This window comes from Cupressus sempervirens, chromosome 6 (assembly GCF_028749045.1).
Source record: "Cupressus sempervirens isolate cs-2001-9-10 chromosome 6, ASM2874904v1, whole genome shotgun sequence".
Classification (NCBI taxonomy): Eukaryota; Viridiplantae; Streptophyta; class Pinopsida; order Cupressales; family Cupressaceae; genus Cupressus; species Cupressus sempervirens.
The window spans coordinates 117,202,585-117,217,082 of record NC_143123.1 but is presented as its reverse complement, the minus strand read 5'-3'; the positions used below and the strand labels follow the sequence as shown (position 1 = coordinate 117,217,082).

The 14,498-nt window shown below is 36.5% G+C and overlaps 1 protein-coding gene across 1 annotated transcript in view; it reads left to right on the top strand.

Moving 5' to 3' along the window:
* The first annotated feature begins 2,619 nt into the window (after window positions 1–2,619).
* LOC149551491 (ubiquitin-like-specific protease 1D) overlaps window positions 2,620–14,498 on the top strand; it is a 180,226-nt gene continuing 168,347 nt past the window's right edge. Inside the window, exons 1-3 of the mRNA XM_089786986.1 lie at window positions 2,620–3,254; window positions 9,270–9,315; window positions 9,645–9,912. Of these exons, the coding sequence (XP_089643112.1) occupies window positions 3,018–3,254; window positions 9,270–9,315; window positions 9,645–9,912 (551 nt within the window). The 5' untranslated portion in view covers window positions 2,620–3,017. The remainder of the gene's footprint in view (window positions 3,255–9,269; window positions 9,316–9,644; window positions 9,913–14,498) is intronic.

The window sequence follows — 14,498 nt, the reverse complement described above, 5'->3', positions numbered from 1 at the left end:
AACAAATACTAAAAAATAATGAAGATTCCTTGGTGGAATATAATATACCCTAAGAAGATGGTGATGAGGATGCAAAAAGGGGAACAAAACACCTCGAGGTGCTAGTATGCGAGGAATCAAAGACAATATGAGGCTTGGGGATATGGCAGATGTTAGAATTCATAGAAGAAGAAAATATTTATAACCTAAAATGACCTCGATATGCACTCAAATTGGCTCGAGCTTGTGATGAAGTTGGTACAAAACTAGACTCTAACCCTAGTTTTGGTGTTTGAGTGTCTAGAACTTTGAAATACTAAACCAAGACTCAATCAAAGACTGGATTTATGGGGTTGCTGGACTTCTCAGTGCCTAACAAGTCTCTAACTATGAGAATACACTAAAATTTTAAAACAAAATCAATAGACTAAAAATGACTCTCAACCTTTTGAGCATGTTGGACATCACATATCCGATAAGTTCAAAACATTTGAACTCTATCCAAAACCAAAAAAAACTTCAAGGGACAATTGGAGTTGTTGGAGCTTTGAAAATATAAGAGTCCAATAATTCAAAAAGTCTGAAGAAATTACAAACTTAGAGAAAATAGAATGGAAAAAGGTCAAAACTGACAAACAACCCAAAAGACTCAAAAGATTGACAGGGGTCACCTGAGACTACACCCACCTATTAGGGACACTCAACAATGAGCACAATCTAATGCATCAAGGAGAAAAAGTGATCAATCCAGATAAAATCGAAGGACTCCAAAAGCAAAATAGGTGGTCCCCATTTCAGGTAAGTGCTTGAAAAGAGGCATGTGTTGTGAAACCACAATAAACAGCCCCAATAAAAGGTAGAAATGATGAAAGCATTTTTTATCAACAAATACCCTCTAAACTCCATCTTGTAATAACCAAATACAAATATCCCTTTTGGAAATAGTGTATCACTATTTCGTAGGATTTTATCCTTAGCTTTCACATCTGTTTGTGTTTGTTTATTCATTCTTTCAAAACTTAGATGAAGACGACTCAAGTAAGAAGTTGCATTGTCTTAAATTGGAAGCACTTCAATTAAATAAATGTTCTGCACCCATTTAATGAGATTTCATCATAATTGCATTTAATTTTTATTTTCCCATTTCTTCTTATCTATATTTATTCCTCCTTGATGGAATTGGGTTAGTATCTAATAGATCCTCCATGGTGTTCCTATTCTATGTCACAATTCTTAAGATATGACCTATCCCTTTGGTGTCCTCCTCTTCCATATTCCAATCACCAAAGTCTCTTTTATGCATCGAAATAGGGATTTTCTTGAGATCTACACCTAATTTCCCAAATTCAACACTTAATTTCCTAAAGTCAACACTTAATTTCCTAAAGTCAACACTTGTTTCAAAACCCTGGGGGAATCTTAGAGCTTTATGGGGCAGTGGGTCAGGGATGTCTAACATCCCTACCCTAGGATATGGATGTATTCCATCCCTGCCCCCATGTTAGGGACGTATTATGTCCCTTGCCCGGGTCAGGGATATAGTGCATCCATACCCACAACCTATTTTGGGTCCCCTTCTCAACTCTCGTGTCTTGGTTGATTCAGGGCAATTTTCCTTGTCTACTTGGTGAGCAGGAGAAAGTTTATTCTGAATTCTTTAAAGCACATCCCATTGCCTCATTTTGCATATCATCTCCATGCATAACATCAAGCACATGAATATTCATTCAGACATTCAAGCATTCAAGACATTTGCACGTACATTTAGGGAGATCCTTTTGCAACCCATTGGAGAGTGCTATAAAAAAATGACTTGTGGAAAATATCTCCTACTTGTCAATTGATGAGCTTATGGAGCTTCCTAACAAATGGTTCATAAGGCACAACACTTGGTCAATGTTTTGCAAATGAGGTTGCAAGCAAAGTGGGTTTAACCATAGAGGAAACTCCGTAGTTAAGCACACTCAAGTCGGAGTAGTACTATGATAGGCAACCTCTAAGGAAGTCTTGGTGCTTCTCCTCTATGAGCAATACTTTTATCTAATGAGTGTTAAGTATTCCATTTATTCTCGTGAGAGATGGATTTGTATGAACCACTACTCATGAAACATGGGTTGATGAGTTTGACTCAAAAACTACAGAGTTAAATCCTGATAGCAATATCAAAATTTGACTCACTATGGAAAATATCTCCTACTTATCAATTGATGAGCTTAAAAGGCTTTCTAATGAATAGTTCATAAGGCATACCACTTCGCGAAGGTTTTGCAAATGAGATTGCAAGCAAAGTGGGTTTAACCATAGAGGAAACTCCATAGTTAAGTGCGCTCAAGCTAGAGTACTACTGGGATGAGTGACCTATCGAGAAGTCCCAATGTTTCACCTATGTGAGCAACACTAGATTTAATGAACGTTAAGTGTTCCATTTATTCTCATGAAAGATGGGTTTGTGTGAACCACTACTCATTAAACAAAGGTGAATAAGTTTGACTAAAAAAATATACGTTAAATGTCAAATAATGAGAACAAATCCGAATAGCAACAATAATTGAAAATTTCCATCTCAACTTAGAATGTATGACTCTTAAAAATTCAATGCTAGGCCAATGTATTAAACATAACACTACCTTAAAAAAATTGTAAAACGGAGGAAGATCCCTTCAAACTGAATTCCACTTAGGTCTATATTTTGAGTAAATTTAAATCTCAGAACATGACAGAGACACGGTTTGCACTAACTTTTACAAATACGCGGGAGCAAGCAATAGGCAAAGCCTTGCTTTCGTGGCCAACATATATATATATATTTTAATATCGGCGCTCTTCTCGACTGTAATCTTCTTCGTAACGATTGAATTTGGAGGGAGAGGAAGCTTTATTTTCGTTTTTTTCTCTTTGTTGCAGAGAAGAAGAGAGAATTTTCCCACGAATCAATCAATGAAAATTTGTAACACTTGAAAGGATGAAATTGTCAGCTGTAATTAAACAAAAATCATCAGGAAACGGCATCGTGTTTTGAGCAAACAGTGTAGAGGGAAATGAAGAGACATAGGGAAAATGGTAATAATTACAATAATGCAGACGAAAGTTCTGCTTCAATTGAAGTGGAAAGTCTTGATGACCATATGCTTGATGAGAAAATTAAAAGAACAAACAATTTGTTGCACAGACCGTTGCTCCGTAAAGTAATGGACGGCAGAAAGAAACTAACGACTTTTCTGCAGAAATTATTGGGAGAGAGAAAAAGGAGAGAACAGCGAGTGCAAGTTCAAAAGGTTCGTTTGATATTTACTGAATGTTTTAGGTGACATTAATTTGAATAAGTTGATATGTGTCGGTCCTTTTTTTAAGTTTTTGGGATGATAAGCTTATTCTTCAATCTTCTTTGATGCGAGTTTGATTAAAATTCAGAGCATGGGAGACACAGTAGACACAATTAGCAGCCCTAGAAGCTACCAATTTTGACACTGGTTAGAGGGGTTCTTAGATGAGTGAAGAGTGAGTGCCCATTTGATGGCCCGCTTCAGGCTAAGTGTGTGCAATTTTCTTTCGTGTGTAATTTGCCAAAATTTTAAAGAATTCAAGCTGTTGAGCTGTCAGATGTTTTTCCAATCGTTTGACGTGTAAGCATTCTACTTCACATATGATAATATTATGGGCAGTTCTGGTATCACTTCTTTCGAGCCCTCTCTGCTTCAGTTTGTCATCTACGTTTTCCTTATTGCCGTGGTAGTATAGTCCCTTTCTCCGGTTCGAAGTCTGCCCGTGTTTTTGATTTCTTGCCTTACCGACCCTCCCTGGCTTGCTGTTGAATTGTCGATATCTATTTTTTAAAATTAGGCGGGGCTTTCATTGTGTATCAAACTATATAATGTTTTATCAGGATTCAAGTGCATAGTTAACGAGTCAATATTTATTAACCTAAGAAAACTATGGAGTTTCTCCAAGATGAAGATCAAGTCCTATTAGCTTGTTATCCCATTTGTAAAACCTTTAGCAGTGTTGGACCTTATGAACCATTAATTTCAAAGGTCCCAAGCTTATCCATTTTTCATTGAGGTGATATTTTGTAGTCTACCAAAATATATATCAGCACTCCATTTCATAATTTTTAAGTCAATTTTAATTGAGTCATATGTTATAAAATCTCCAATAATACATAGTGCTTTACAGGGTTCATGAAAATCATGTTTAATCATGAATATTTTGCAAGATCATGTCCACTTGGCTTGCTCTCCTGTTTGCAAAACATTAAGCAAGTGCTGTATCTTTTAAACCATTCATTTATAGGGCTCCCTAGCCCATTTATTTTTTCATTTAATTGGTGTTTTCGTTCTACATCAAATAGTCTAATGTTTTTATTGGGATTCAACTGCATAGAAGTCTTGGTGTTCCCACCTGTGAGTATCATCTAGATACAATGAGTGCTAAGTAGACCATTCAGGATCATCAGATATGGGTTTTTCTGAACTGCTTTTATAAAATATGGGTTGATAAAAATCGACTCAAAAACTATGCAGTTGAATCTTGATAAAGCATCATAAGATCTTGATAGCTCTGTTATGCCCTAGCTCTATGTGCTTGTACACTCCTCACTGGTTCTAACATTAATGATTGTTTCAGTATCATAGTTTATGGGGCCTTTGTGGTTTGTGGGTAATATGTGTGAGATGCCTCCAAGTGATGCTCTGTCATCCTTCCTTTCGTTTGTCCCACAATAGCTAGCAGTTTTGGCATTATGACTAATGGGGCCTCTCTAACTTAAGATCAATATATCTGTGTTGTGTTTTGCATTGACATTTTTAGAGTTCTAGTTGCCAGTGGTTTTGGTGTCATGAATTATGGGTTTTCTCTAGCTCATGGCTTTTTTTCTATGCGATGATTGTAACTTGTCAGTGTTCTGAAATGTAAAAACCTAATGATAAATCTGGAAAATATAAAAAGTTATTTGAAAGGAGTCCCCTTGTTGGCTTCGACAAAGGTGTATGCTAATTTGATGTATGGTTTAGTTGTGACTGAATGTAATTTCCCCATCTTTTTAGCATCTTAGTGGAGTTCTTAGCCTTTATGTTCTCCGAAGGCTAAGTGGAGAAATAAGGAGAAATTGATTAAATTGATTTCTTATAAAGTCATTAAATAAATTAAAATTAAAAGGTGACTTTATATTTAATTAATTTAATTTTTTAGAAGCACAACTAATTATTGTATTGGAAAGGGGGAAGCTTTTAGAGAGTGCATTTTTTAGAAGTACAACTAATTATTGCCTTGGAAAGGGGAAAGCTTCTAGAGAGTGCAATTAAATAATATTTTATTTCTTTCTAGAAGGGTAAAGGAAAAGAATAAATAGGGAGGGCAACCTCATTGTTGAGCATCAAATGGTTGCCATCTACTCTTCCAGATAGCGTGTGGAGCCAAGGGTTTTTGTAGTTGTTATATTGATTGTTGGGAACAAACACTCCCATTGATTTGCATAACTGAGGTGGTGAAATATCTTCCGAAGGGTTGCGACTGTTGGAGAGGACAAATCAATCTTTTCATTGTGCCAAATCTATGGCCTAGGGCCAGCTTTGTGGAGTAAGGAATAAGTTGGAATTTGCTACAGGAAAATTCATGTTTTTGGAGCAATTCCAATTTTTTATCTACATCTTGCATTGTTTGAGAGTAGATATTTAGGGCATTGGGAGGGTTTGTAAAATCTATTGTAATTTGATTTATATTAGAGTTTTATATTAGAATTTGTTGCCCTAATGTCTTATTGTTGTAGATGCATATTTTCCTATTTGTAATCAGCGTTATTCAAAAACAATTGCATCTCCATTGTTAGTTGTTTGGTGTGTTCTTTGGAAGCATATTTATTAAAGTTTGGCATTTAGAAAGCAATCAAAATTTACACATGCAATATATCTCTTTCTTGCAAAGTGTTTGACAAAATGTCAAACAATTCAATTTGAGAAGGATTTGGTGTTTCATGAAGTTATAACCTGTTGGGGTTATTACATTGCTATCAGAGCTAAATCCTGTCATCTTGAGGGTTTAGCAATCACATGCAATCACCTGGTGTTGGCTCTCACAGATTTTCCACTTGCAAGCAAGCTTTGTTTGACAGGGAACAAGATCTTGATAGGCAGCTAGACCATGGGTGATAGGCAAGAGCATAGCCCACCAAGAGACAATAGGAATGAGGATCGGGAAACAAGGGAATTTTTCAGAGCAATGGTTACAGGACAAAAGCGGATGGCTCAAGCTTTGCAGGCACTCACCACCATGGTTGAGCGCATGAACCCACAAGAGAGACGAAATCAAGAACAAGGGGATAATAGGAGTGCAATGGGATCGCCTAGAGCTCATAGAACTCTTTCCAGAACAACAGACAGGCCCACACGTCCTACCTTTGTTAGAGAGGAACTAGTACAAGAGCCAGCAGAGGAAGCTGAGGATGGGACATTTGCAGATATTCTTATGGCTGCTAATGATGAAGGGGAATTACTGACACTGTAGGTATGAGAGAGAATGACTTTTGAGAGGTTTGTGAACCAAAGAAGAGAACACTACCGTGCAATCAGAAAAGACAGGAGACCTCGTGGCGAGGATAATGAATTAAAGCGGGCTACAGGGAAGCTTTCCTTGACTACATTTGATGGGAGTAGTAGAATGATAGCGCAAGCTTAGATTCACAAGCTTGATACCTTCTTAGCACTAAGACCTATGACAGAAGTGGAGGCAATAAAATATGCCACGCTACATTTAGAGGGAGCTGCACATGATTGGTGGTACCATGAGATGGTTACCCTTCAGCATAACCAAGTGACTTCATATTAGGATTTCGTGGATAGGTTGGTAGAGAGGTTTGATAAGAAGGATCCATAAGTCTACTTCAGGGAGTTGGCACAGTTGAGACAGACAAGCGGATTGGAGTATTTCATTAGTGATTTTTAGAGGCTATCCATTATGGTTCTAGATATATCAAATAGGAGATTGGTTGTTTTGTTTACGGAGGGATTATCCGAACCACTGAAGGGTTGGGTAAAAGTCTTTGATCCATTCAATTTGCAAGAAGCAATTAAGAAGGCTAGAAGTATGAAACAAGCAGCCCCAGTAAATAAATTTCAGTCAAAGGGAGCATCATCTAGCAAAGACAAACCATTCTTCAAGAAACCTGACAAGAATGAAACAAAGGCTGAAAATAAAGATAAATCATTTGCTCCTTTGGATAGAGAGACATTGAATGATTTAAGGAAGAAAAAACTTTGTTTTTATTGCAAAGGACCCTATGACATGAACCATAACTGTCCCTTAAGGCCAAAGGGGAAAGCAAACAGGGTTATGTGGGCATATTATGAGGATTCTGATTCTGAAAATTCAAACCAGCAATCTGAAAATGAGGAATCAATTGAAGAAAAGGAAGGCACAGATGATATAGCTGATGAGAAGACTTAGGGTGGACTTAAGGAGGCCCGCCTCACTAGTGTACAACAAGAGGGATCATTTAGGATGAGAGGGGTATTGGTTGGTCAACGAGTTATTACTTTGCTTGATATAGGTGCTACTCACAATTTAATTGATTCCAAATTGATTGAGAGGTGTGGGATACAGACAGAGCAATTTGAGGCTCTGCGAGTGAGGGTAGTTGATGGCTACATCCTCAAATGTGACAGGAAGATTACAGGTCTGCCCCTAAAGATCAACAATTTTGATTTCAAAGCAGATTTTTATGTTGTTAACATGGGTGATACAAATTTGGTCTTGGGTATGACTTGGTTACATGACATAGGGGAGTTCACTCTCAATTTGAGAGATATGGAGATGAAGTTTCAGTCAAAGGGGAAGACCCATAGACTTAAGGTCATTCGTGACAGTGGGTTTAGGATGATGTCTTGCAGACGCATGGAGAGCTTGTTGAGACATGACTAGGTTGAGTGAGTAGCCCGTTGCACTTTAATGCCATCACAGGGGCAGCAAAAATCAGAATATCACCCAAACATATAAGAACTGAGAATCAAGCACTACAAAGTTTTCAGTGTGTTGGTACACATATGGATCCAGATTTTAAACTTTCAGTTTCAAGTCTTGAACCTTTTAGTTTCAGGTTTTGAACCTCTTTGAACTACTTCGAACTTGGTTCAAAGTGGTTCGAAGTGGTTCAATAGCTCAAAGCAATTCAAAGTGGTTCGGTGGTTTAAATGGTCCATCTTGCACATTCAAATACGAAGTCTTCATATAGAATTTATGCTCAGAGTTTGAAGGCCCAACATCTACAAATCAATGAGCCAAATTCAGAGGTTCAGTTTTGAAATTTGGGTTTATCAGAGACACACTTTCAAAAGGCTCAAGATTTTGATTTCAAGTGTTCAAACTCAGGTGTTCATGACTAAAATACAAAGTGCAGATTCACTAGTTTTAAAGTGTAAATCTCAGGCTTTGGAATACAGGTTCAGAAGATTTGAAATTTGGTTCAGTATTTGGACTTTCAGTTTCAGGTCTTGAACCTCTTTGAACTACTTCGAACTAGGTTCAAAGTGGTTCAAAGTGGTTCAGTGAGGTTCATTTGGTTCAGAAGAGTTCATCCCATAGGTTCGAATGAGTTTGGCAGTTCAAAGAATTCAATCGGTTCGAGATGTTTCAAATGGTACAGCAGGTTCATGGAGGATCAAATGGTTCATAGGCTCAAGGAGCTCAAATAGAGACAAGTTCAATGCAAAGATTCAACAGTTCAAAGTTTGTTCCCAATGATCTAGAAGCTTCCCCCTTTCCAATGCAATAATTAGTTGTGCTTCTAGAAAATTAAATTAATTAAATATAAAGTCACCTTCTAATTGTAATTTATTTAATGACTTTATAAGAAATCAATTTAATCAATTTCTCCTTATTTCTCCACTTAGTCTTTGGAGAATGTAAAGGCTAAGAACTCCATTGAGGTGCTAAAAGATGGGGACATTACACTGAAGAATCTCTATGTTTAGATTTTGTTTTACATTAGTACAATCCTAGGCAGTGCACTAGCCCGCATGTCTGTAGCAAGGTTTTGTATTAGCATGTGACACACCTTAATCTCTTCTTTGTGAAGTTACCATGAAATAAATGATGGCAAAATGGAATTGTTCTGCTGGTGTTAGAAAGAAACAAGGAATTCTCTGACAGATAGACAGCCATGGTTATTGTAGGCTGAAGGATCTTTGTTTCACTCTGCCATTTTTTGTTTACTTTATGTAAATAATCTTACCCTTGGTGCAATCAGAATGTAACTTTATTTGGATATCATGGCTTTTGATGTATGTTGTTTATGCTTGCAGGCTGAGCCTGATACACTTTCTTCTGTACAAGAACTTGAGATTATTGGTAAGGGAATCATCTACCTTTTTCTATGCTATAAGTGCAAGGCTTTCAAAATTTAAATATACTCCACTGCTACTCTTCTTGTCTTGTTGTGTTTTTTTGAGTGATGGAGTTTTCTGGTTTATTGGCATGATGTTAATTCTTGGTATGATATTTCTAACTAATGGGAATAGTACTCATGCCAAATGTGACCATCCTAATAAATGAACGGCTTTTTGCCTACATGGTGTTAGTTAAACATGTAGACTTGTTGGTTTTCTTTATGACTTTCGCTTCCTATATAACAGACATTGATCTAGGTATTGAAATGGATTCTTGTGAATTTTCTCCAGGGAGAGAGGATTTTTCTTGTACGTCTTGTACTACAAGAAATTCAGATTATCCAGACAGTTCCGGTCTCAAATTAGAGCATTTAAGCCCTTCAAGTCACAATGCCCATCCAAGGAATGCTAATCACTCTTTGATTACATATGGCAAGAGGGCTTGTAATTATTTTCTTAGGGAAGAGGATTCTTCTCAAAGGAAAAAACAAGTATCAAAATGTTCTACACCTACTTCTATACTCACAGAAAAAAATGCTTGCAGAAATTCTGATGAAAAGTAAGTTGGCTTCCATATATGTCCAGTTTTGTTTGATTTTCTTTTTGTAGTTTATAGTATGTGTCAAGCTGATTGTTCTTCCTTGTTTATATGTGTTGGGGATTTTTAAATCACCTCTATGGGGAGAGTTGAATTTCTTTGTAAGGACATTGTAAATTGTTAAATTCTATGCATCATTTTGCTTGTATGATTATATCTCAAGTACTTGTATGCTTGCTTAATACATCACAGATGATGTATAGGAGAAAAAAAAAATACCACATTATTGATAATATCTCTTGCTCTTTCTTGTTTGGAAAAGGCCTTATGGCTCTAGCATAATTGATAAGTAGCGAAGAACAAAATGTTAATAATGAAAGAAAGCATACTGTCACTAGCATCTAATGTTAGAAAAAAAGGCAGGGTCCATTCGAAAGCATGACTAATGATACATGAAGTCAAGAGTGTGTACAACATAGAGTCTACCCATATTGTATGAAGGGTTTTCCCAAGATAAGTGCTTGTGTCCTCTGTCTGTCCTGTTTTGAGTTTAGTATATTGCATTTCTTTGTATTCTGATTCGAAAACATTATCACGCCCTACCATTAATAAGAGAAATGTTCAGTTACATTTTATATCTTGATCTTATATTGATTATGAAATATAGAACATAGAATGATTACAAAAACATTCGATAGTGAACAAGGAGCAAAAGACTTTTAAATAATAGTTAGAGATGACTTATCCACAAATAATAAGATTGAAGACTAATAAAGCAACAAGATAAAAAATTAAAGATGTAATTGACCTTTATAAAATAGATATTACAATATTACTCAAATACTCTCCCTTAATGGTCAATCTACTAACTACATGTAGTTTATTTTGGAATTATACAAATTTGTTAGGATTTGAGGACTTAGTATAAGAATGTCTGCAGCTTGCTCCTCATAAGGATAGTATTGCAAAATTCTGATCCATCTTTTAAAGCAATAATGTCTACAGTGCTCCTTAGAAGGATAGTATTGCAACATTTCTGATTCATCTTTAACAAGTTCTTGGTAAAATGACAATTAAGCTCTACATGTTTGATATGCTCATGGAAGACTATTTTTGGCAAGTTTTAACACACCTTGATTATTGCAAAAAAAGGATGAATATAATGTCCCAAATTGTAATAAAATATTTTAATTAATTAATGGTCCCAAAATTTAAATAATATTATAAATGGACCTTAATTAATAAATAAAGGTGTTCTTGTTTTTGTTTTAATTGTGTATAGGTGTTTGTTGCGTCAACACATTTTGTAAACCCCCAAGAGTTTCCCAAAGGGGTATTTATCACTAACATATAGGAAGTTGTTGGTATACATTTTGGAATATTTTATTTGTATTGCGAATTCCAATTGGAGTTCTTGTTTGCCACTTTGGCGGTGAAAGATCCTCCCTATTTGATGTTATGTAGTTTTGGTGAGAGTAAATCCTCACCCTAGTCTTCTTTGCTTTTCGTCCAAAACTATTGTAATTTGGAGGACTATTATTATTAATCTGAACATCTCCTACATGTGCATTCTAGCCCATCTTGTAGTGTTGATTTTCTTGCTATTTGGCTTTAGTGTTTTTGGATGATTATTTGTTTGTGCAAATAGGATTATACGAAACCTATACACTTCAATAGAATGTGGTGACTATTGTACATGCCTAGTAGAAAGGTAATATAGAGGTAGTACAAAGCTAGTACTGAGGTAGTGTAAATGTATTATGAAGCTATTAGGGAGGTGGTACATTGCTAGTACAAGGAGAGTATGGAGGTAGTACAAAGCTAGTATGGAGGTAGTATGGGTGTATCAAGTTGCTACTGAAGGTGAAGGAGTTGTATGAAGTTAGCATTGGTTGTTATACAACTAAGGAGGCCTTCGGGTCATTACAGATTAGAACTAGTGATCTTGCCAACGTGTTGGGATGGTTGAGAGGTTTTGGGATTCAGATCACACTATGGCACCCAACACCGATGTTTAGTGGTCGTTGAATGCACTACAAAAGATTGACAAAGAGCTCTGCAATGGCATTGATCTTCCATTAGATATATTGGATGCCTGTTTGTGTAGGGTCAGTCACCTTCAAAATTTATACTGAGGATCCTTTCTCTGATCAAGGTCACCTTAAGACAATCTAGTTTGTTGAAACACTTTGACAAGGAAATCAAGTTGGTAGTTGTAACATGTCTAAGGAAAATATTGAGAACCTTGGCTCCTTGAGTACCATATGATGATGACATCTTGACAAAAATACTATACTTGATTATTGACAACTTTGAGAGACTTGATGACATCAATGGTGATCCTTTTGGTAGGAGATTTACAATATTGGAGAGTTGTGCAACTATCAAAGTAAGTAACATCCCCTTAGATCTTGAGTTGTAAGATTTGATCCATGATATGTTTCATCACTTCTTGGTCACAATCAAGGAATGCCATGATAGTAAGGTTTCAATTGCTATGAAGAGCCTTAGAGCCTTAGAATTTCTTGCATTGAAGAGATGGAGGAAATACCCCTATGGGCTGTTCATAATCTAGAATGTGTTCCTTTTTTAGCAACATGTAAATTGGTTAGTAACATATTTACACATTTCAAAGAGAATTTGATCTCATTTGCACAAGTGGGAGAAGGTAGGTGAAGGCAATAAGTGTGATGCATTACATGAGGAAAATGAAGAGCTACACGAGGATAAGCAAGAATTTTATGCTACCCCTACAATTGGAGAAAACCTAAGCCTACATAACAAAAGGAAGGTCAAAGATTGTACTTGCATGGAGTTTGTCTGGAAGACAACACTGATCAAGCATGGAGAAATAAACACTACAAGTGATCCTCTTTATGGTTATGACCACACAAAGATTTTGGATCAAAGCTTTGATGTGTTTTATGGTTGGCTTTCATGGGGTGTTGATGACTTTGGGCATGACAATGTTTATATCTTAGTGGAGCAGGGAAATATTGATGGAGAGTTACTCTTCATGAGTAATGTGGTAGTGCCAATTGATATCATGGTAATGTCAACTAGTATTGTAGTGCTGATTGGTATGGTGGAAGTATTGACTAGCATGGTGGTAGTGCTGATGGGTACATGGATTTTGGTGGTGTCGAGTGGTATAGTGGTAGTGCTGATTGACATGATGGTAATGCCAATTGGTACTGTGGGAGAACTGATTGACACAATGGCAGTGTCAACTAGTATAGTGACAATGCTGATTGGCACAGTGATAGTGTTGGAGTGTGGTGCATTCGGGGAAGGCATTGTTTTTGTGCTCATGCAAGACCATCCTCACGGAAGCAACAAGATTTATGCGAGTTATGAGATTTTGGAAGCAATTGGTGTGCATGATCACATAAAGGTTTTGGATTGGAGCACCACTATGTTTTATGATTGGTGTCCATGGGATCTTGGTGCCTTTTGACATAACAATGCTTATATTAGAGTGGCGCAATGGAGGATTGGGGGTAGTCTACTCATCTTGACCAAATCCAATTATGTACATGTGATTCTAAAGCAACATGGAGCTCTCAACAGATATAGCTATCAACATCCACTCATGGTTTATGATATTGGAGTTTGTGGATCCCTTAAGGGCAAGCAATCTTTGGGCGACGAGGATTTGTAATGTCCTCAGTTTTAATAAAGCATTATAATTAATTAATGGTCTCAAAACTTAAATTTTATGATAAATGGACCTTAATTAATTAATAAATGGGGGGCATTTTTATTTTAATTGTTCATATGTGTTTGTTGTGTCACACTTTTTGTAAACCCTTAGGAGTTTCTCCAAAGGGGCATTTATGATTGACATGTAGAAAAGTTGTTTATATGCGATTTGGAATATTTCATTCATTTTATGAATTCCAGTTGGAGTTCTTGTCTACCATTTTGGGGGTGAAAAATCCTCCCTATTTGGTCTTCAAGAGTTTTGGTGGGAGTAACTCCTCACCCTACTCTGCTTTGCTCTTCGTTTGGAACTATTGTAATATGGAGTACTATCATCATCAATCCAAAGATCTCAATGTGCATTCCAGTCCATTCTATAGTGTTGATATTCTCGCCATCTAGCATTAGTGTTTTTGGCGTATGTGCGATGAATGATTTTTTGTTTTTGTGAATAGGATTGTAAGTTGAAACCAAGACACTTCAACAGATTGCCGTAACTACCGCACATGCCTAGTGCGAAGGTAGTATGAAGCTAATACAAAGGTAGTAGAAGTGTATCAAGATGTCGTTAAAAACAAAGGAGTCGTATGGAGTTGGCATTGGTCATCACATGACTAAGGAAGCCTTTGGCTTATTGTGATGAAGGTCTTACAAAAAGTATTTTCATGTCTAAAAGCATACTTTTGAGCCATATTGCCTCACATGTTGCTCATACTGTTCCTTTATATTGTACTTTTGTCGAGGAAAGATCTATTTCTTGTTGCTTCTTTTTGGTCATGTAATTAGACTTGTACCAAAGCTGAAAACATATCCAATAGTGGATTTTGTGACATCGACAAAATTTTCCCAATCTAAATCTATGAACCCAACAAGTTTAGGATCTTTGTTTTTTGTACAAAATGCTA